This window comes from Hipposideros armiger, unplaced genomic scaffold (genome assembly GCF_001890085.2).
Source record: "Hipposideros armiger isolate ML-2016 unplaced genomic scaffold, ASM189008v1 scaffold_202, whole genome shotgun sequence".
Lineage (NCBI taxonomy): Eukaryota > Metazoa > Chordata > Mammalia > Chiroptera > Hipposideridae > Hipposideros > Hipposideros armiger.
Window position 1 is genome coordinate 1,655,439 of NW_017731552.1, and position 22,810 is coordinate 1,678,248.

The 22,810-nt window shown below is 55.0% G+C and overlaps 1 protein-coding gene across 5 annotated transcripts in view; it reads left to right on the top strand.

Moving 5' to 3' along the window:
- Positions 1-22,810, top strand: part of KDM4B (lysine demethylase 4B) — a 156,180-nt gene that overhangs the window by 52,267 nt on the left and 81,103 nt on the right. For all 5 annotated transcript variants that reach the window (XM_019653437.1, XM_019653433.1, XM_019653434.1 and 2 more), the window contains exons 3-6: positions 3,707-3,872; positions 10,653-10,828; positions 11,948-12,062; positions 14,521-14,714. In XM_019653437.1, the coding sequence (XP_019508982.1) occupies positions 3,707-3,872; positions 10,653-10,828; positions 11,948-12,062; positions 14,521-14,714 (651 nt within the window). The remainder of the gene's footprint in view (positions 1-3,706; positions 3,873-10,652; positions 10,829-11,947; positions 12,063-14,520; positions 14,715-22,810) is intronic.

Below are 22,810 nucleotides of genomic sequence, written 5' to 3' on the forward strand. Positions count from 1 at the left end.
TCTTGCATCATGACAATGCACCAGCTCACATGGCACTGTCTGTGAGGGAGTTTTTAGCCAGTAAACAAATAACTGTATTGGAACACCCTCCCTGCTCACCTGATCTGTCCCCCAATGGCTTCTTTCTATACCTGAAAATAAAGGAAATATTGATGACATTCAGGACATCGAGGATAATATGATGACAGCTGTGATGGCCATTCCAGAAAAAGAGTTCCAAAATTGCTTTGAAGGGTGGACTAGGCACTGGCATCAGTGCATAGCTTCCCAAAGGGAGTACTTCGAAGGTGACCATAGTGATATTCAGCAATGAGGTATGTAGCACTTTTCCTAGGATGAGTTCATGAACTTAATTGCCGGACCTCATATTTGCTGTGGAGAAGTGTCTGCTCGGTCCTTCACCCACTTTTTGTTTGTTTGTTTGCTGAGCCATTCTGCTACCTGTTGGCAGCTCATTGGCAGCTCAGCTCTGGACCATGTGGGAATTGAACCAGCCACCCTGTTGCTCAATGCTTACACTCTTGAGTGAGCTTTTAACCAACTGAGCCACTCGGCCGGCCCCCTTCGCCCACATTTTAACTGGACTGTCTGTCTTTGTGTTATTGAGTTGTTAGAGCCCTGATTTTTTGGCATGTTACTGTCTTGTAAAGAGCACGTTGTTCTTTCTGGACTATTCTGTGAATTCACTCATGGGGGGCTCTCACTTGGTCCTCTGTATCTCCCCCCGTGTTTCCAGTAAGCCAGAAGGTTGACTTGGGGCTGGCGTTCAGTCAGATTCCTTTTTTATTTCTTAAACATGTACATGTGTGATTTTTATTTGCCCTCCTTCATAAATGTGTCAGGGGTTATGGAGTGTTGGGACTATAAACCAGTTTAATTTTCTTCTTCACATTTACCTACTAAAAAGCTTCATTTCAAAAGGCACGAATAAGAGAGAGAAAGAAAATCATATACAATTTACCATGGAGCAGGCAGTAGATGACGGGTTAGAGGGTTTCTTGCCATCAAGCATATGCAGAATGCTCTACCTGCTGTCTCCTCATCTACTTTCCCCACCTCCTAGGTGGAAAACACATCTCTGTGTCATGATTTTTGACACTTGAGAGAGCTCGTGTGGGCAGGCCCCCAGGCTGCCCCAGCTCTGCCTGAGACAAGCTGGGCTCGGGGAAGAGATGGGCATACCTTGTCACCTCCCACCAATGGTGCTGAGTGTTTGGGTGGACAGGTGGGAGGCAGCCTCCCCTGTAGGCCCCTCGTGAGCCAGCCTGGGAGGAGAGGCAGCCAGCTGGCCAGGACCGGCCGAGCCAAACATGAGAGCTGTTGGGTGTGGATGGGTCCTGGCACCTATCACTCACCAGGGTGGGAGAGGCGTGGGAGACTCAAGCTGTCTTGGCAGAGCCTGGTTGGGCATCTGGCCCTGCCACCTACCTGCCATGTGTCCTGGGCATGTGACTTCCCCTTGGGGGTCCCCGTATCCTCCTCAGTGAACAATGACAAATGGACTTACGGTGTGGAGTGGATGAACTGCTCACGTGAAATGCGTAGAACAGGGCTGGGGACCTGTGAAGTGCTTGTGTGTCCACTGCCTCTGGATCCGGGCTCCATGACAGACTGAGGAACTGGCCTCTGGAAGTGTGCCTGGACATTCAGGGCTTGGGACCAGGGGCTGAGACTGGGGCAGTCATGTTCAGGCCGTTGGCCTAGAGGGCGGATTTGATGGCCTGTGTGGTGTGGGTGGGTTGCAGAGACCCTAAGCCTCCCCAGTAGGTGTGGAAAATCTGGGGGTGATGAGGTGGGATGGGCAGGAGTGGATGGCTAGGGTGCTGGGCGCGCAAGAAGGCCAGCTCTCTTACTTGTTCATGCTTCAGTGTCTCATCTGAGGTCCCGGCCCAGGGAGCCACTCCCTCCTCCCCCTGCCCTCTTGTGGCTCCCTTCACAGCCGTTAGCCCAGCTCAGGGCCACACTGGTATTCACAGTAGTACTGGGGTCAGGGTCTACCTCTTAGAATAGACACACTGTCCTGTTTGCCACGGTGCAGCGGAGGCCCACCGTGAGCCTCGCATGGCTGTGTCTGGGCTAGAGGGAGAGGGCAGGTGGACTAAGGGCTTGTGTGGGAAGGAAAGGGGGGCATCCCATGTGGGGATTCAGATCCCAGGCCCTGGCTTCGGGTGAGTGGGCTGGCTAGGATGGTGTGGTAGTCAGTTGTAAGGGTGGGTCGGGTCTCCAGTGGGGTCAGCCTCCGGGGTAGGTAGGCTGGCTGAGGCTGGGGCCCTCTGTTGCTCGCTGCTCCTGAGGGGCTGTGACAACCCCTTTTCTTTTATAAACCGTGTTTTCTTGGTAGAGCTCTGTGACCCTACCCAGAGTGTCACAGGCACTGGTGGCCTGCCATGCGTACTTCATGTTTGTGTTTGCCCCTTGAGGAGAAGCCTTGAAACTCACTGTGGACACAGGGAAAAGGATGATAGTGGGTCCCTGGACGTAGCAGTGACCCATGTGTGTCAGGACCCTTCATGGCCTCATGAGCAGTCCAGCTGTGAGTGTGACCCTCAGGGGGCTTTAGCTGCTGTCCTCCTGTCCCCAGCCCCTGATGCCCCATGCATGGGACAGGATGCCTGTGGACCTCCGGCCTCCAGATCCCTCCCAGGGAGCTGACCGTCTCAGTGGCGATTCCTGGGCTCATGCTGCCCTCTAGTGCCTGCTGCAGGGCCTGCCTTTTGGGAGCCAGTGGCTGCATCTTGGTGATATGGACCCCCCACCCCTTCTTTCTGGGACCAGTGAGCTTCCTTGCTTTCTCATTCCCCAGCTCACTGGGGTGGGAGGAGGTAGACTTGGTTAAACTGTCTTCCAAGTTCTCGGGTCTGTGTGCACTTGGGTTCTGATCTTTTCTAAATCCTGGAGGAAGTCTGGTTTTGGGGGACCCTTTCCGGCGTTCATCACTGAACCCCTTTCTGCTTGGGCTGGGCCACTGACTGCCTCACTGGGTCCCCTTAATTTTGGGGACAGGAAAGGGCCTCTTCCACTACGGCCTCCTTCCCAAGAAGAACCTCAATCCTCTTTGGATTTTGGGGCTTACAGACCCAGCCCTACTCTCCCCTCCTGTGCTGAAATGTCCAGGCATGGTTGTAACGGGGACACCTTGGAGCATCTCTGATCGCAGGAAACGAGCCATTCGGGCTGGGCCTTCTGCTCTTCTGATTCCCGACTTCCGCCTTCATGGGCCTGGGTTCACTGACAGCAGCCAGGCCAGTCCTGGAATGACCCACATGCTGCTTAGTGGTCACCACCCAGAGTCAGGGTCCCCTGCTCGCAGCTTCAAACACTGAAAGAAGACAGACTGACACAACCTCACTCACCTTCTGTAACTCACCATGTGCTGCTGTCTGTCTGTCTGGACGTCTAGCTCTGAAGGACATACATTGGTTTGAGTCCCCGATAAGAAAAGCTTTTATTTCTGAGGCCCCCAGTTTAAAATCAGTGCTCTGGTTTCCAGGATTGTGTTGGCTTTTAGAACTAGGACACCTCTGTTTTTAATTATTTGAAGGCATTTTGGTCTTTTGTGCCAGAACAGAGTGAGGAAGTCAGCTCCCAGTCCCCTCTCTGCCTGTGTGGCTCTCTGGGGCCACAGGTATTTTAGCACGGTCTAAGGGAGAAGAACACCCACCAGTGGGGCCACCGCCATGCTCACGCTCTTTGTGTTCCCTCGCAGGTGTGGCGGCATCTCAGCTGCAGCCATGGGGTCTGAGGATCACGGGGCCCAGAACCCGAGTTGTAAAATCATGACGTTTCGCCCAACCATGGAAGAGTTTAAGGACTTCAACAAATACGTGGCCTACATCGAGTCCCAGGGAGCCCACCGGGCAGGCCTGGCCAAGGTGGGTGATGTGCTGGTCCTGGCGCAGCGTGTCTGTGCGTGTCCATGTCTGAGAGGGGCACACCGTAACATACTCATGGAGCCACTCCGACCTCGTCTATCTATGGACATGACGGGATTCTTTCCCCATGCCAGGCACTGTCCTAGGCACTGGAATTCACCAGTGACTCGCATGTCCCCTGTCCCTGTGGGCAGTGGCCACCCAGGGCATCATGGTGGCAAGTCTCACCCTGCCACGGGAAGAAGGGGATCGAGAGTCTGGGGAGGCTTCTGGGTCATTCGATGCTGGGAAGGCCTTAGTTTTTGCATTTATATGCCCAGTGAAATACGTATTTTTTTTGAGATAGTAATGCTCGTGGGAGGCAAATTCAAACAGTGTAACTGGGCGGAGAGTGACAACTGAGGCTCCTCCTCTCCCTCCCATCCCCATCCCTCAGCTCCTATCCCCAGAAGCAACACGGGTGCCATCGTCTTCTGTCTCCTTTCTTGGTGCATCACGCACAGACGTGTGTGCATGCGTGATGGCAGACAGACACACAAGCTCACCGTGTTGCTTTTTAATATAAATGGCTGTGTTTCTTCATGTTTGCATGAACCTGTATGTGTGGCAACTCACCCCCAGATTGGGAAGATTTGTAACCTGTTTGTTTGGGGTTCTTCTAGCTGCTTCCCGATGACTGTCACTTACCTAAGATTCCTAGCTGTCTATTCTTTAAACCAGGAGGCTGCTAAACTTCTTTTTTTAATTTATTTTTTTATTTTTTTAGCTGAGCCATCTTGTTGGCAGCTCAGCAGCAACTCAGCTCAGGCCGGGCATCGAACCGCTGTTGCTCAGAGCTCGCACTCTTTTTTTTTTATTTAAGATTTTTATTGGGGAATTGGGGGATGGGAACAGTGCTGGGGAATTGGGGGAAGGGGAACAGACAAGTCTCTGTCCTTTTGTTCTTCAGTCCATTTGTGGAGGACATTGCTTCACTGGCCCAAGTTGGCACCATCATTGCACTCCTCCTGGGCGAGGCAGATCAGTCGCCGGCTTCTGGACGGCCGCTCACAGTGACTGCTGGCCGCTCACGCTGGCTGCTGGCTACATACGGTAGCCCATGGCAACCCACTGCCGCAGGGGCTGCAGCCTACGCCGTCGCCAGCGACTCACGGCAGCCCAGCTCCAGGTTGAGCTGTTGTTCAGCATCTTAGCTGTAGAGGGCAGTGTCACTGGCCCTCATATATGGGATCCGAACCGGGGCCCTCTGGCGTCCCAAGCCAGCTCTTAACCAATGCGCCACTCGGCTGGCTCTTTTGTACAGAGTCAGATAGTAAGTATTTTCAGCTTTGTCGACCTGACATTCTGTGTCACCACTGCTTAGCTCTGCTGCCTTAGACGACCCTTAAACCAATGGGCGTGGCTATGCACCATAAAAATTTTATTTATGGACACTAAAACGTGCATTTCACAGAACTTTCACTTGTCCCAAAGCTCTCCACCTTTTAAAATTTTTCCTCAACCGTTTAAAAATGAAAACAAAACAAAACAACATTCTTAGCATGAAGGCTGTACAACATCAGGCAGCGAGTGGGATGTACACCAAGGGCTGCAGTTTGCTGCCTGGCCCCTCCACCCCCCACCCTGCCTGGTTTGGGTTGGTTTTGTTACTAATATCAGTTCCTGTCCTGGTTACATTCATGCCTTCAGTCTCAGACTCAGGAGATAAGGAAAGCAGTGGGCTTGCCACATAGTTTTTTTCTCCCCTTTTCCTCTTGATTTTTGTTCATTGTACACGTGATGATAGAGACAAAACAGAATATTTTTATCTGGTTCGGGAACCATGGCTATCACTGTCATTTTAGCTTCAGTTCTCCCCTTAAATAGCTTCATGTTCACTCGTGTCTCACTCGGCTGAAGTTTGTCATCTCATATGAGAAGGGCTCTGGACACCCTGCACCTGGGGTTCCAGCAGGTTCAGAAGCATTCGTTTGAGGCTTTTCTGCCCTGCTTACCCGTTGATTGGCTGATATCAATTGCCAGGTGGTACTTTCCTACCTCTGTGCCCATCGCAGGTCTGCAGTGGTGGCGAGATGCTGTGATCTGCAGAATCCGGCCCTCAAATGAGAGCCTGAGGTTACTCTGTTAATTTAATTTATGCTATCTCTAACACACTGCTGTGTGAGGACATGTGAACACCAGGGAGGGACCGTCACACACGTGTGATGCCTGGTTTGCACATGTGTGAACCACACTTTCCTGAACACATGCTAAGCAGGTTCTAAAAAGCTTTTGTGAAAGAAGGGCTACTTCCAGCTGGTCTGGAACCCGAAGCTTCTGGAAAAATCCCTTAGCAACATATTGTAGCCTAACACCCTCATAGCGCTGAGTGGTCAGATCTGAATGGAGGATCTCCAGGCAAAGGACAGCTGAAGGACATTACCTAAGAACTTGGAGCACCGTGACTGTCTCCACTTGGTGCCTAGAGAGCCAGGTACAGCCTGGGACTGACCCTTGCTCAAAGCTCCTAGAAAGCAACTTCAGCCAAGGTCAAAAGGAACGGAAAGGCGACACACCCCTGGTGAACAAGGTGACACTGGGCAGGTAGCCCAGGTGTGAGTCATGGAGCAAAGCTAGAGAGTCTGGGCAGCTGGGGCAGAAGATGTGGGTGACCCTGCAAGAGGGAAGGAGTGAAGGGCCTGCCTTTGGCCCCCCAAACCACCTGGTTCCAAAGCCACTTTGCAGGGGGCAGGCCTGACAGCTGAGAGCAGCCAAGACACTGCCTGGCTGCAGGACTGTCCTCAAGGAAGCGCTCAAGCACCAAAGCACCTTCCTCCCACAGGACCCCACCCTGCCTCATCACCCCACCAACCCACACCATGCCCCTCCCTGGCTCCTTCTGCCTCAGCACTTCCTAAGCAGCCTGAGGAGGCTCCCAACCCTGGTCTGCAGGGGGCAAGGACCCACTGGGCACAGCGCCCAGAGCAGCTGAGGAACATGAAGGGCCATGTCATGGCCCCAGAGTGGGCACACCCCTAGCTGCTTCTGGCAGCAGCCTGGCTCCGCCTGTGCCTGCTGACACACATCCCACCCAGCTCCACCGGACCCTGCAGAGCTTTTGAGGGGGAACAAAATACAGCGTTTATAGGGCGGCCGGTTAGCTCAGTGGGTTACAGCGCAGTGCTTATAACACCAAGGTTGCTGGTTCGATCCCCACATGGGCCACTGAGTTGAGCCCTCCACAAATAGATTGAAATGACGACTTGACTTGGAGCTGATGGGTCCTGGAAAAACGCACTGTTCCCCAATAAAATTTTTAAAAATAATTATAGCATTCATGAAAGAGGAAACCCCTACCGCCACACCACATGCACACTCACGCATACACGCACACAGGCATGCAGACACAAAGAAGGGCAGTCAAGGCTGATGAGGCCAGAATGAGGGAGACACCTGTGTCTGCAGAGCTGGCTCAGGTCAACAGGACACCATTTCCCTTCTCCAGTACCCCTGTGTGAAAGAAGTAGGAGGTGCCCAGGGCCACAGCACCCGCTTCCCTCGATCCATCTGTCCACAGAGTGGCAGGGAGGCCGCTGAGGGACTAGAGGCACCACACGAGGTCCTTGAGAGATGGGAGAAGGGGTGTGTGTGCACATGTGTGTCGGCGTGACTCTAATCACCAGGATCTCTCAGCAACTGTGCTGTTCCCCCGCCCCTCAATCACACAGAACCCTGTGCCTGCCCCCTCAGACTGTTCCCCCTCAGCTGGTTTCAGAAAGAATCTGCGCATCCAAAGGTGACTATCAGTCAAAACAAAAGCAGCAAATAAAACACCACTTAAAAGAGAAAAGGAACACGCAAAACTAAAGGCAGAGGGAAAATCTGCCCTGAAAATATTTGCCTCACAAAAAATCTCCAGTCCAAACTGTTTCCCCTCCATCCAAATAAATTAGTGAAAAATTGGTCCACCTGAATTAAAAAGCGTAAAGCAGGGACATCAGGGCTCAAAGGAGAAGTGCCGAGACAGTGAAGGAGATGAAGAGGGAAGAAGGAGAATGAAGGTAAACGCATAGATCACACAGACATGGGGGCAACAGAAATGATGGGGGTAAAAAAATGGCAGAGAAGCGACAGGTGGAACTTAAAGGTGCTTCTGATAGAACAGTCCGAGATATTAATTTGCTACAAGCTTCCTGACATAAAGGACGACATGAATCCAAAAGTTGATGTGCTGGCTGAGTCCTGGGTAAAGCAGAACTATTGGGTTACAACAAAAAACAGAAAAAAATACGTCATGATTTTTCCGACAACCCAATAGGTCAATGACAAGACACTGGGAGGGGTCGGAGTGGAGGGGGTGTGATTTGGGGATGACACATTTTGTTTATTTGCCCCAGAGTGGGATTAAGGATGGACTTCCTCTAATAGAATGGCAGTGGGTTCTCCTCGGTGAACGCCTCTGGGCAGGTCCGAAGCTTGTCCAGGGTGACCGCATTTTCCTGTAGGAACAGTCAGCCTTTCTATAAAGGGTGGACATTGCTCACGTAATTAAAAAGCAGCTTCGCACGGAAGAACATCTTGGGTCTGGAGGCATAGCCCCTTTATTTATTTTTCCTTTTGCATTTCTAGCCTTGAATGTTTTAGTTTATAACCTGACTCCTCAGATTTCTTACTTGAAACCTGATCCCAGCACCCTGTTGTCACGTGGCCTTGTATCAGATGCAGGCACCCTAGGCACCTATTGCATCATGGCCGCAATTGACACAGAGCGGGAGAGGAGATGTCCCCAGAACAATCCTCCACTGAACAGTCGTGTCCTTCAGGAGGTGGCTTGTCCCCATTTAACTCCAAATTATGGTCCCAGCCTTAGCACTGGTAACATCCAGGCAAGGTGACTCTCTGTGGGGGGGCCATCCTGGGTACTGTGGGGGTTGAGCAGCATCCCGGGCCCCCACCCACTCGATGCCAGGAACATTCCCAGTTGTGACAACCACGATGTCGCCAGATATTGCCTGGTGTCTTGGGGTGGGGGTGGGGGGCAGGATCACCTTGGGTGAGACCCACTGACTTCCTCTTATGCCCTTGTTATTTATTTGTATTTTGTAAATAAATGGCTGTGTGCTGACAGGGAGGCAGCACCTGTCTGTTGTTAACAGGCAACTGGAGAATAAGTGTTTTTGTTGTCAAGCAAAAACATTTTCTTCCACCGATGTGATAGACGCCCTAATGGAATCCTTGGGGATGGTGAATGGATTTTAGCCCTTCTGGAAGCTGCCGGCAAACTCGGGCATCAGCGCGGTGTTCTTCCCTCATTGACCCTGAGCAGTGAGGGTTCAGCCTCCTCAGAGTTCATGGCTGATGCCCTGAAAACAGGTTGGGTTTCTTTTCCTAAAGCTGTTGGGTGGCCTGCAAAGCACCCTGGATGGAGACTTGAGGCTCACACTCACTCACTCAGGACTGGGAGAGACCAGCCCCAGTCGGCCCTGGGAGTCCTGCACAGAAGTGTGCCTGGTGCTCGGGAGGCCTGTGCCCAGCCCAGAGGTCGCCCCTGACCAGGAGAGTGAAGGGCCGCGAGTGGATTCCTGAGGCCAAGCAAGCCTAGCACAGTGGCCACTCAGGTTGTGCCCAGACCCACTGCCCCCTAACACCAAGCTGTTCCTGTGGACCCTTAGTGTCCCCTGTGGAGAAGGGCAGGGAAGGGAGGGGAGGGGCAGGAGAGCTGTCACCTCTTTGGAGGGTCAAGTCCTGATGTCCGCCTGCTGGATCTGCTGGAGTGAAATAGCTGCCCTTTTCTCAAAGGTCACCTCAGGTCTCCTCCCATGTGGAATTGTCACCTCCCCTGGGCCTCCTGCCTCTGGGCATCTCACTCAGTCCTTTATTTTATATTCTTAGTCCTTACAACTGGTTATCTTTCTACAGTTTCCTTATCTCTTACCACTACTTATCACCTGCCCTCTGCCGTCAGAATGTAAAACCTTCAATGTCTCCCCAGCACGGAGAGCTGTGATTAGCCCCCAGGAGGTGTCAGTGAAGTGGGTTCCTAGTGTGTTGGGCACGCAGTGCTCCCTTTCGAAGCTAGAGGGCGCGGTGGCCCTGTGCTCTGGTGACAAAGTGAACACACTTGGTTTTTTGGGTTTTTTTAAAAGATTTTTTTATTGGGGAATTGGGGGGATGGGAACAGTGCTGGGGAATTGGGGGAAGGGGAATAGACAAGTTGCTGTCCTTTTGTTCTTCAGTCTAGTTGTGGAGGACGTTGCTTCACTGGCCCAAGTTGGCACCATCATTGCGCTCTTCCCGGGCGAGGCAGATCCGTCGCCGGCTTCTGGACGCCGCTCACGCTGGCTGTTGGCTACATATGGTAGCCCATGGCAACCCACTGCTACAGGGGCTGCAGCCTACGCCGTCGCGGGCGACTCACGGCAGCCCAGCTTTAGGTTGAGCTGTTGTTCAGCATCTTAGCTGTGGAGGGCAGTGTCACTGACCCTCATATGTGGGATCCGAACTGGGGCCCTCTGGCGTCCCAAGCCAGTTCTTAACCAACGTGCCACTCGGCCAACCCTCACATTTGGTTTTAAAAGAACTTCAAATGCAGTGTGGGAGGCGGGCACAGCTCTGCCCTGGTAGGTGGTGCCCACGTTGTTGGCACTGGATCTGCTGGGGGTTTGATGAAGGTACAGATAGTTCCTGGTGTCCCCGTGAGGCGAGCCCGGGTGTGCTCTCCAGAGGGGGTAGCATGTCCTCTGCCTGGCTGCCAGGCCTGTCTGGAGGCATGCATCACTGACTCTCCTCTCACTCTCGCAGATCATCCCCCCAAAGGAGTGGAAGCCGCGGCAGACGTATGACGACATCGACGATGTGGTTATCCCAGCCCCCATCCAGCAGGTGGTGACGGGCCAGTCGGGCCTGTTCACACAGTACAACATCCAGAAGAAGGCCATGACGGTTGGGGAGTACCGCCGCCTGGCCAACAGTGAGAAGTACGTGCTGGGACCCGGGCGAGTGTAGGGCGGGTACCCCAAAACCCTGGCTCTAAGGTGGAGCCACACCTTGAAGTCCTCAGCACCACTGAAGTGGGGCCCTCAGTGGCCCCACCTGTGAAGCCCAGTCCACCAGGGGCCCTGGGGGTGCAGAGATGGTGGGGCCCATGCAGCCCCCTACAAAGTGCACATGGCTTGTTCCTGGTATGCTGGGTGGGTCTTGGCACCTCCATGCTCAGAGTCCCCCAGTTCAAAGAGGGCGAAATCCAGACCCTCACCCAGCCCAGGGCCATGCTGTCCATATCTTGTTACCTTCAAGGGTAGCTGAGGGCTGCCCCTAGGGGCTCGCTCTGTCCCATCTCTGGGGCACGTCCCTCACACCCGCCCATGATGTCTCAGTTCTGATGGTGCCTCCTCAGAGAGGGACTCTCTGATACACCTCCCTGCATTCCACTTCCTTGTTCAACATGGCTCACACATGGGCACACTCATGCAGACTCCTGTGTGCTCATGGGTGCACTCTTGGGCACTTGTGCACACATGGTACACTCATGGCACACACCACTGTTCTCTCCTCCTTGTTCTCAATTATTCCAGCCTTCCTCCCTCTCGGAAATTGTTTGTGCATTCCTGGCAGTCCTTTTACTCTCAAACATAATTGTCCTGTGAGGGCAGAGCGTTATCTGCCCACTCTCGTGCTGTCCCTAGCGCCCAGGACAGTGCCTGGCCTGTCATCGATGCTTTGGTATGTGCTGAGTGGTGGGATCATGAGAACAGTCAGAGCCCGCGCCTGTCCACTTGCTCCAGCTGTCCCTGGTATGCGTCATGACATGTGTACCCCAGGCCCAGCTAGCTGACGGGATGAGACGAGTGGGCATCATTCCAGGCAGGGCTGCCTGCCTAGCAAACACTCGCCCCCTAGAAGAAATGCTCTCTCAGCAGCAATCGGACCACATCCGTGTTCTTGGGGGCTGCGCCCTGCAGTGGGGACAAGGCTGGTCTAAACAGAGCCCCTCCCTCCGTGTATCCAGCAGGCGCCCTGGGGCCTGGCTCAGCTGTGAGCATCAGGCACAGGCTCTGAGCCCCGAGGCCCACTTTCCGTGTGCTGTTTGCTCACAGGTACTGCACTCCGCGGCACCAGGACTTTGACGACCTGGAACGCAAGTACTGGAAGAACCTCACCTTCGTTTCTCCCATCTACGGGGCGGACATCAGTGGCTCCTTGTACGATGACGTAAGTACACTGGGCCCCTCGGTATTTGAGGCCAAGAGGTTCTGCAGAAAACAGGGACTCAATTTCCTGGTAAATGGCAGAGAGGAAGGAGTGTGAATGGGACTCTTATCTTGAAAATGGAAGTTGAAATGACACAGAAGCTTAGCTGGGCTTTCTGTAGGGGTTCCAGTTATAACTACGTGCAAGTCTTAGAATGAATGAAAAAGGGATCCTGTGGGTTTCCTGACTTACAAAATCTTTCCTCCTGAGTGGAGGAGCCCCGCTTACTCTAACTTGCCACCCTCAGAAACCTGGAGCCTCGAGTTCTCAGCCGGCCAGCCTGGCACTGGGTTCACCCATGTCTGGTCCCTATGCTGGTCCAGGGGGCTGGGGACACCTGGGCAATGGAGGGCCCTAGCCTTGGCCTGTCCAAGGATGTAGACCAGACACTGGTGATTGTGACACAGAGGCCTGGGAGGTGCTAAGCAGAGGGAGGTTTGAGTGGGACCAGTATTTTTTAGGGGATAGTTTATTAATATTTATGGGATAGCCCTGGATGGATCTCCTGGGGTTAATTTGAGAGTTACTGAGCCTAACTCTCTTCTGGGGGTGTTCTGTATGGGGTACCCTGGGCTAAAATCCACTCCCCAGGGTGGCCCCTTCTGTCCCAATCTGTGCCCGCCACCCCAAGCTGTCATTCTAAAGATCACCTCTTGCTGGGACACTCTTTTCCATCCATTCAGCCTGTGCTCCCTGTGACAGCAGCCGGTGGGCGCCACCCGAGTCCTGATTTTGGGTGGGACTGGAGTGGGTGGGAATAGCACCCCCCTCCTGGGAAGGGTGGGGACCATCCTGGATGCCCAGGGAAGAGCCTGTGAGAACAGCATGGGGCTTGTGTTTCCCAAAAGGTGTTGGAAAAAGAGGACTACTGCGTGGGTCCCAACGTGAATCGCTGACCAACATTTCAATTTGCCCAGAGTGGCTGCACCATTTTGCATTCCCACCGACGGTGGGTGACAGCTCCTGTTGCTCCACATCCTCAGCAGCATTTAGTGGTGTCAGAATTCTGGATTTTGGCCGTTCTGATAGGTGTGCAGTGGTACCTGTGGTTTTGATACGCATCTCCCCGACGACGTATGATATGGAGCATATTTTCCGTCGGTGTATCTTCCTTGGTGAGGTGTCTGTTCAGGTCTCTGGCCCATTTTCTAAGTGGGTTGTTGGTTTTCTTATTGTTGAGTCTGAAGAGTTCTTCATATATATTGGGCAACAGTCCTTTATCTGATGTGTCTTTAGCAAATATTTTCTCCTAGTCTGGGGCTTGTCTTCTCATTCTCTTGAGGACCCTGCATTATTCTTTTCAAATGAAAATAAAAAAATTAGAGCCTTGTCCAGTGAGAACCTCTGGGATTGCTCTCGGATGCTGCCTGTAGTCAGTCGTAGCGATGGCTCCACAAAGGACTCCGCTGCCATGCAGACTCGGCGGGGCCAATGCCAAGATCAGTGAGCGACGCCTGCCATAGGCTTCGGGGCCCTGTGTTTGCTGTGTCCAGCCTAGTGTGACAGTCTCCTTTTACTGTCGGGGAAACTGAGGCCCAGAGCAGAGCATCGACTTGCCCTGGTCACAGAGTTATTGCCTGGCTTATATTAGACCCGAGTCCTCCACCTATAGCCACATTGTGGACATGTGGACTGTTCAGGGCTTTAGGGAAACGACGTTTTTTTGATGTGCCCTGACCGTGGGCAGCTTCTATTCAAGGCCATCTTGGGCTTTTCATCCTTGTACTGAGGGGTCTGATCGCTGCTCCCACCCCATGTCCTGGGCTCCTGCCAGGGCTCAGCTTGCGAAGATGAGCCGCTGGTCCCGCCATGTCATGGGCCTATAGTGTGGACAGGAGTGGGCGGTACAGTGTGGATTGGGACGGGAAAGTTGATTAAAGCCTGTTTTATGAGCTCTTTTGACAAGATGCGGTTTGTTTGCTTGTGGCATTAGGAAGAGATGAGTCTGGCGGGTGGGGATTCCAGGCTTGTTTGCCTGGTTCTGAGAACCATCTCTATCTCCTCCATGGGAAAGTGCTGTCTGGCACCTTTGCTGGACAGCCTCACTCAGCACTTATCTTCCTCCTTCCGTGGCATTGACTGTGGGGCACATTAGTTATTCATGACCAAACCACAGTCTTCACCACCCGACTTAACGCACAGCAGCGTGGAATCTGGACGAAGCTCTGCCTGATGGCTTGGCACGGGCGGCAGGTGTCTGCAGGGTGTGAGCAGCCAGGTTTCAGATACTGGGGTGGGCGAGGCTCTGAAGTGGGCAGGCTTGGGGCTGACAGCTGGCTCTGGGGCCTCATGGGGGTCGCACTGCAGCCCGGGGCCCAGAGAGAACGACACTCCCTGTTCCTCACTAGTGTCTGTGGGTGGTGGGGCCTGGGTGCCCTGGGATGGCCAGCCCACTGACTGTGTGCTCACTGCCCTGCAGGATGTGGCCCAGTGGAACATTGGGAACCTGCGGACCATCCTGGATATGGTGGAGCGTGAGTGTGGCACCATCATTGAGGGCGTCAACACCCCCTACCTGTACTTCGGCATGTGGAAGACCACCTTTGCCTGGCACACAGAGGACATGGATCTGTACAGTATCAACTACCTGCACTTCGGGGAGCCCAAGTCCTGGTGAGTGTCTGGCCAGCAGCCTGACCTGCTTTGGAGGGAGGAGGGGCAGGACTTGAGGTCACAGGGCGGTGCCAGTGGATCGGCTACTCTGGGGACAGGCAGTGGTGGGGTGCATTCTGGGTAGCTCCCTGTGGCTGAGGCTGTCAGGTGGGGTGGGCCAAGGTTGGGCCTCTGGCAGCTCGAGATCTGCAGGCCCTGCCTCCACTGGCTTTGGGCAGCCACAGTTTACCCACCAGATTTGGCGATGAGGGATGTGAGCCCCCTGGAAATGAGCTTCCCAATGCCTAGAGCTTGTGGTTTGCACCCAGAGAGCCTCACGCAGCGGTGGCTGGTACTGGGGTCCCTCAGTGCCTCCTGGGGCTGCATCAGACGCTCGGCTGTTGTACCGGGGGCACTTCCAGGAACGTGGGCCTGGGGACTGGGTGGCCTTGAGCACTGAGCCCCACCTTGCTTCTAGGTTGGGGGGTGGGATGAGCAGTAGGCCCCTGCTGCCTGGGGGTCCCCTTGCTGGTTTGCAGGTGCTGGCCAGAAGGCCACTCTCGAGCCCTGGGCCCTGCAAGCTTGGTTGCCCGTCCAGTGCGTTCCATGTTCTGGAATCTCAGCTGAGCACTTACCTCACATCCAGCTTTGCTGGCAGGCCTGGCAGCAGCTGCCTTCTGTTTGTTCATTGTCTGTTTCCAGCTGAGACTCCTGAGCTAGGGGCTTTGCATCACCCTGCCTCTCCCCAGCTGTCTTAGAAGATTCTGTTGTCACAAGAATCATCACAGCTCAGAGGGCTGGGAGGAGAAGCAGGAGGCCTGGGAGCAGATTGTGGCCCTCAGGACCTCAGCCACGCGAACTTGGTGCAGTGGGGGATGAGGACACAGCACAGCTGGGGACCCCAGCAGACCCTGGCCAAGACCCCCTTTGTGTTAGTGTTCCAGCTGAGAGCTGACACCTGAGTGGCTGAGCCTGTGCCCACAGGCATGGAGGGAGGGCCACCTCAACCCCTTTAAGTCTCTGGGACCTCTCAGAGCCCTTTGCTGAGGGGGGCGGGAGCAGGTGCTGAGCAGAGGGCCCAGAAGCCAGGAGGAACCGTGGGTAGGAAGCCCGGCCTCGCTGTCCTGCTCTCTACTGTGTGACCATGGTCACCTTACCTCTGATGTGGACAGAGCGGTTCCCACTCAGACAGGCAGGGAAGGATGGGGAAGCATGGGGACAGATGTGGCGGGGGCCTTTGTATGGGTGTCCCAAAGCAGCTGTAACAAGTGACCACAAGCCTCATGGCTTAACACACACGCATTTATTCTCTTGTGTTCCGGAGGTCAGAAGTCTGACTCAGGTCTCAGGGCTAAACCCAGGTGTGAGCGGGGTTGGCCCTTCCAGAAGCCCCAGGGAGAGGCGTTCTGGGCCTTTTCCAGCTGCTAGAGACACCGCGTCCTGGCTCATGGCCCCTCCTCCATCGTCACAGACAGCAGTGTAGCCTCTTCCATCTCTCTGACTCTGACCCTCCTACTGCTCTCTTATAAAGACCCTGTGATGACACTGGGCCCCCTGGAGAATTCAGGGTTCTCCCATCTCAGGGGCCTTGACTTAATCCCACCTGCAAAGTCCCTTTGCCATGTGAGGTGACATGTCCACAGGTCCCGGGACTAGGACTGGGATGTCTTTGGGGCCATTTTCCTGCTTGCCCTAGGCCCTCTGACCTTTGCACTGTGCTACTTTGTGCATTTGCAGAGGTCCTGTTACAGTTCCGTGAGCTTCCTGTTTTCAGTCCTCTTCTCTCTTTGGTGGCATTTTGTGGCTTTGCATCAGCCTTAATAATTGAAACCTCCAGGCTGGGAGGTATTTGCCTTTTGGGATGAATTTGGAGAGATTGACAGGTTGGTGATGCCCATTTCATGAAGGCCTAAATTTCACGCCTGCGAGTGTGGTCCTGAGCACTGGGCAGAGCTGTTTCCTGGTCAGTGGTGCTGTCCCAGTGCTGCCCAGGAGGTCCCAGTGGCAGTGCAGCCACCCCGTCCCCCTCCCCTGCTCTCTCCATGGCAAGGCTGGGCTGTGACTCCATGGAGGGCCCAGTCCAGGCCTGGCGGAGAGGGGGCTGTGCTCTGCCCCAAGTCCACACCTGCAGGCAGGAGGGCGGGGCCTGGGAGTACAGCTTGTGGGGTGAGTGGATCTGTCCTTCCCAGCAGCCTACATGCTCCCCGTGGGCTGTGCCAGCTATGTGCTCGCGAGCAGCCTCCTGGCTCTGCGTACAGATCCACAGGCTGAGTCATGAGTGTTTGTGTGTGAGTGTAAGAGTACATGTGAGTGTCTGAGTGTGTATATGTGTGTGAGTGTGTGGGAGTGTCTCAGTGTGTGTGAGTATATATATGTGAGTGTATGTTTTGTGTATATGTGAATGTTTGAGTGTATATGCCTGTGTGTGTGAGTGTATGTGTACAGCTTGCTGAGCCCTGCTTGCTGGCCTCTGAACTATGCTTCGTGGAGTGAGCTGGTGACATGGCCGAATTTTCTGGTGTCTATCCTCTGCCACCACATCCTAGTACATCCAGGCGCAGCTCCCCCAAGGGCCACTAGATGGCGGCCCTGCCCTTCCCCACAGGCTGTCAGCTGCCTGTACCTTGGTGGAAATTTCCCAGATCCTTTCATCCTTTTTAGACTCCACAGCCCACTTGGCAGTGATCATCCCAGGACCCGTAGGGAGCCACAGCAGGAGGAGAGCAAGGACTCCGCCGGGTGGGTGGACGGTGGTGGGAGTGCTGCCTCTGCTCTGCTCAGCCCGGCAAGGATGCCCTGGTTTTGGTGGGGTCTGCCAGCCAGAGGGACCTTAAGGAGGGAAAAAACCCACCTTTTCCTTTAAAAACATAAAAAAGAGAAAGAAGCCAGTGTTGAGTCCCAGCACATGTTTGTAGAGGGCAGGTTGAGCTCTCAAATGTGGCCTTGGGGGCGAAGTGTGTTCTGGGGGCATGTGGCCCAGCAGTGGGCAGTGAGGGTGCCCAGGGAAGGCGCTGGTCTCAGTGGGTTGGCACAGGAAGTGGCATTGGAGAGCCAGGCGAGGAGGCCTTCAGGTCAAGAGAGGGTGGGGACCACAGAGAAGCGGCTGGGGTAAGGGTGGCAGGAAGGCAATGGGACTGGCTTTGAGGGAGGTGAGGCATGAGAATGCGGTGGAAGGTCCCTGAGAGTTGTTCATGGGAGGGGCCCGTGGGAATGTGAAGGGACAGCAGCCCCCTCGCTGGGTGACGGGGCAGGACCAACACCTGGCTCTGCATGCTCGCCTCCTGTCGCCAGCACTAGTGCTCTCCAGGATGCAGCCCCTGAGGACAGCCCCCTGCTGTCCCACACTGCACCCCTGGTTTGCTTGGGGTACCTCTGGTGTCCAACCACCACCCCACCTCCACCCTTTCCCACAGTCTGATTTCCGGGAGCCCTGGGGAAGCAGTGAGCAGGACCGGTTTTGGACGTAGCAGTGTGCCCTTGGAGGGAAAGAAGGCTCTGCGAGGCACCTTGGCCTTGGTCTTGGTTTCTGGTGCTGAAGGGGGTGGGATTGCACATGGGGGTCCCTCACACTGACTGTAGCCAGTGGAAAGGGGCTCCTCAAAGTATGACTGTGTAGGATCCCTGTCTCCCTCCCTGAACCCCCACACCGCTGCCAAGCTCCCTGCTCCTTGTCTGGCCAGCTCAGTCTGGTTGTCATGCTGGGCACTCTTCCCACTCTCTCCTCAGGACGCGGATGGGGATGGCATCAATGTCTCCCCACCAAAACTATGGGCCCCCTGAGGGCAGGGCCTTTGGTTTCCTCTGTGTCTCCAGCCACCAGCAGGGGCCTGGCATAGAGAGGGACTCGGTGACTATCAGGAGCCCTGGATGCTGGGTCCACAGTGACCACTCAGCCTCTTGGAGCCCAGTGCACTGAGGCTTCCGTCATGGAACTGGCACCATCCCCATGGGAGCTCTGTCATGACTGTGCTCTGTCATGGGGCTGACATGGACACCAGCCTGGGGGGTGGGTAAGGTACCCTCTAGTCCCTGGGCTGGAAGCTCAGGGAGCCACTCGGCAACCCCCTGGGAAGCTGGTGCCCTGCTCCCGCCCCTCCCCTGGGCTCATGCAGGGGCAATGTTCTCCAGCAGATTGCACTCACACGTCTGTCTCCCTAATTATACTGCTTCTCTTGCGTCTGCAGTGGCTTAATTGCAACCATTTTGGAGTATTTCGGTAGCACTTTTTTTAAGGTGTCGACATCCTCAGGTTTACAACGTTTTATGAGGCCTTTCTGGGTCTGTTGCTACTTTGGTAGTGTGATTTGTGTGTCAAAGTGACATGAACAGCCTGGTGTCGATAAAAGCATGGAATTTGCTTCGAAAGGCCAGCATTATGTGGTGCTCTCAGGCAGCGAGGCTAAGAATATCTGAAGCATTTGAGTGCTTCAAAATCCCTTTTGAGATGGGGATTTAAAATAGACCCGGCACTTGTAGTTGGCCCCTGATTGGCCTTCCTGCCGTCCAGGTGGTTAGTGAGGCCAGGAGGGTGGGCAGGCATGGGCATCGGCAGGGCTGGCCCTGCGGGGTGGTGTCTGGGTGGTGGGGCAGCCAGGGGCCATGTCTGGAGGCTGTGCCCCATAAAACCTGCTGTCCTTGGCTGGATGCCTGCCCTGGAGCCCGTGGGTGGCGGTGGTTTAGCCGGAGATAATATCCCTGCAGTCTGTCCCAGGGCCACTCTGCCTGATGGCCTTCCCTTGGCCATCTGCCTCCTGGTTTGGCCCCTGTGGGTCCCAGGCCTCATCAACTCGAACGTCAACGCCGTGTGTGACACACCCACCTTTGTTGTTTTACACTGTTTCTCAGATGTAGCACTAACAATGTTTCTAGCAGTATTGTCACACATAGCACCTGCCACCTCCTGTCCTCCCTCCTGCTCTACTGTGGTGTCCCCAGGAAACAGTTCCAGGCTGGAACCGGAGAGCACTGGGCTCTGGTCAGCCCTACTCTGCCTGGGCACTTCTAGACCATCTGGGGTGTGCTGTGCACCCCGAATAAGAGAGCAGAGTGCCTGCTGCCCTGTGCTGGTATCCTGGCACACACTGCCTGTGTCGTAAGGGGTCAGTCCCCTGGCCCCGCTATGGTTCAAGCCTGCCCCCCCAGGGTGGGGGAAGGTGCCCTGTGGTGTGTTCTGTGTGCCTGCATGCCAGTTGAGGGCTGGCAAAGGCTTTGGGGTGCCCTGCTGCCCCCAACCCACAGGGAAGGCTTGGGGGATGACAGCCTGCGAGGGTGAGGCTGGCTTGGGTGGGCTGGCCTGCAGGGCCTGATGATCACTGTGAAGGGCAGAGGTTGGCAGCTTCCATGGTGGTGGTGGTGGGAGGAAGGATGGGTGGCGAGGAGCCACATGTAGCACACCAGGGCCTCCCACGGGCTGCTACACTGTGACAGCTGGGGTGCAGGCAGGGCTGTCTAGTCGTGGGTTTTCTTTCTATATTTTAAGTGCTGCAAATGAGACAAAAGCCCCTCCTGGCAATTGAGGCCAGAGCAGATGTGTTTTAGCTGAAGGAACATCAACAAGGGCTTGGGCGGGTCACCCCCCTCTCCCTCCCCGACCTTCTCTCAAACTCCCTCTGGTTGTACTTGCTCTTGGATGAGGTGGAGATGCCTGTTTCCCTTCGGAAGGGGATATGCTCCGGTGGAGGATGCTCCCCTGGGGGTGGGGATGGCGGTGGGGTGTGGCACTCAGGGCTGTGACTTTGGCCTGCAGGCCCCAGACTGCACAGCATCTGTCTCTGGCTTCCTCAGCCCCTCCAGCCCCCCCCCCCCGCTTTGATTTGCCTGCTACAGAGTCGTCTAAGTCCTGGTGTCAGCGTCCCTGAGTGGGGGATAAAGGAGAGGGTCTGATTGTGCTCACATAAAGCGTGTGGAGCCCTCACTTGCTCGTGGATGGTTCTGGTGTGGAAAGAGTGGATCCTTCTGGGTTTGGCTGGTGGAGGGGATGCTGTTGGGAGAGCCTGGGAGCCTGGGAGATGGTCTCAAGCTCCACCCCTTCCCTGACCTTTCAGAAGCTTGATTGAGGCTCCCAGGAGCACAGAGAATTTTTCCCTTTGATTCAGCTGCACCTAGAGTTTTTCTTTGGCATTTTGCTCAGGGGAGTTTCACAAGAGAGAGATTGGGCAGCCTTTCTTTTGCTGCTGGGAAACTTGACTCCCAGTGGGCACAACTGTCTCTGCCCGCGCTTGATACTCTGGAGGTATGTATGTGCACGTGAGTACATGTGTGTGTGCACTGCACTCGTGTGTGCACGTGTGCATTTGAGGACATGTGTTCTCTGCCTTGAGGCACAAGGAGGAAGCATGAGTGTGCTGGCTGGCTCCAGTGTGACCTCTGACTGCAGCCTGGGTGAGATACTGGGCGTCCTGGGCCCAGGATTGATGGGTCTGTTGCCCAGGGAGGCGAGCAAGGCTCTTTGGAGGGTGGCGAGCTGCTGGACTGTTCCCTTGCCCCTTGGCTGCCTGCCTGCCTGGCCCCTGCGGACCTCCCTGCAGGCCCACCTGAAGCAGCATAAGTATCAGTCTACTTCGCAGCTGCACCCCCTGCGACACTGACTAGTCTCTCCCATTGAGCCTCCCTTCCTCCTCCCTGGCTGTCTAAAACCTACTCCCAGGCCTGGCTGTAGGTGGCACTGCTGGACCATAGTGCCCGGCCCAGGCCCCGCCAGGGCCTTTACTTTGTCCCTAGGGAGTGGGGCTGGGAAGTCTGGGGTGGGTGATGTAGCCCCCGGAAGTGGCCCCAGGCAGCAGCCCCGAAGGCCTGTGGTGGAGAGCCCTGGGCCTGGAGGCCTGGTTTGGGTCTGTGTTGGTACTGTGCAACTTCATAGCCTCTGAGAGTCCAGGGCCAGCGGCAAAGGGTGTCCCCATTCCCTGACTCAGGCATGGCCCCTCCTCCAACGACATGGGTAACTCCTCCCAGCTGCCTCACTCTAGTGGGATCCGAAAGGTCCCACGGTGGCAGGTAGGGTTCTGCACCAAGATGACTAGGGCCTGACAGCTTCACAGATTGGTTTTAATAACTCAGCTTCTCAATACATGTCCTGTCACCGGTATAAGACATGAGAGCAAGATATACATGACCCCTCGTCCTGTTGCTCACCTCGGGCCGGCCAAACCCCCATTTGGGCGTCCAGTGACAGAGTCGGCGTGGCCGTGGCTTATGGGGAGGGCAGATGGAAAAGACCCACCGGGATGACAGAAGGCTGCCTGATTTGTATCTTAAAAGGCCCAGGGAAACTGCCAGGCCCCTCTTTCCTCAGCCCCAGGTCCTGAGATAAAGTGACAGAAATACAGCAACAAAGAAAATGTTGCAGAGCAGAAAGCTCCTCCTGAGAGCAGATTGCCACAGAGCAGAGAGGCGTCGGGACCCCTGTTTATTAAAAGATAATAAATAGGGCAGCATGGCGGATCACTTGGTATCTGAGTCAGCTTGTGGGGGGCCGGGGTCCTGCTCTCTCAGGCCCAGCGACTCCTCCCCCAGGATGCTTACATCAGAGTGGCTGGCCCAGCAGCCTTTGCCAGAGTCTGCCCTCGGCCCACACCGCCTTGCCCAAAACAGGTGGTCATCAAGCTTTATGATGGTGGGAGGCAGTCCCCTCTCTGCAGAAGGAATCTCCTTCTGTGAGAAGCCGGCAGTTTTCCCTAATGAGGCCCAGATGGCAGCGAGCAGGATCACAGGAGGCCCATCTCCCCAGCCCATTGGTTGTGGGCTTGCATCTCGGCTGTGTGTTGCTGGGCTTGTGCACAAGGCTGTGGGGAGGCAGGGAGTGCCTTCTTGGTCATCTTTCCAGAGTCTCCTCTTTTATGGAGACCATGGCCATGGTATCAGAGCTGTTTGTCCTTTATTCCTCTTGTGCCTGACCTGTATGCCCACTGCCTCCTTCCATGGCGCTTGCGTATGTGTCAGGGTGACCAGTGCAACTTTCCTGGCTTCAGAACTGAAAATCCCGCATCCTGGAGCTCTCAGAGCCAGACAAACCGTGGTGCTTGGTCATCCTAGAGTAGCGGTTCTCAACCTTCCTAATGCTGCTACCCCTTAATACAGTTCCTCATGTTGTGGTGACCCCCAACCATAAAATTATTTTC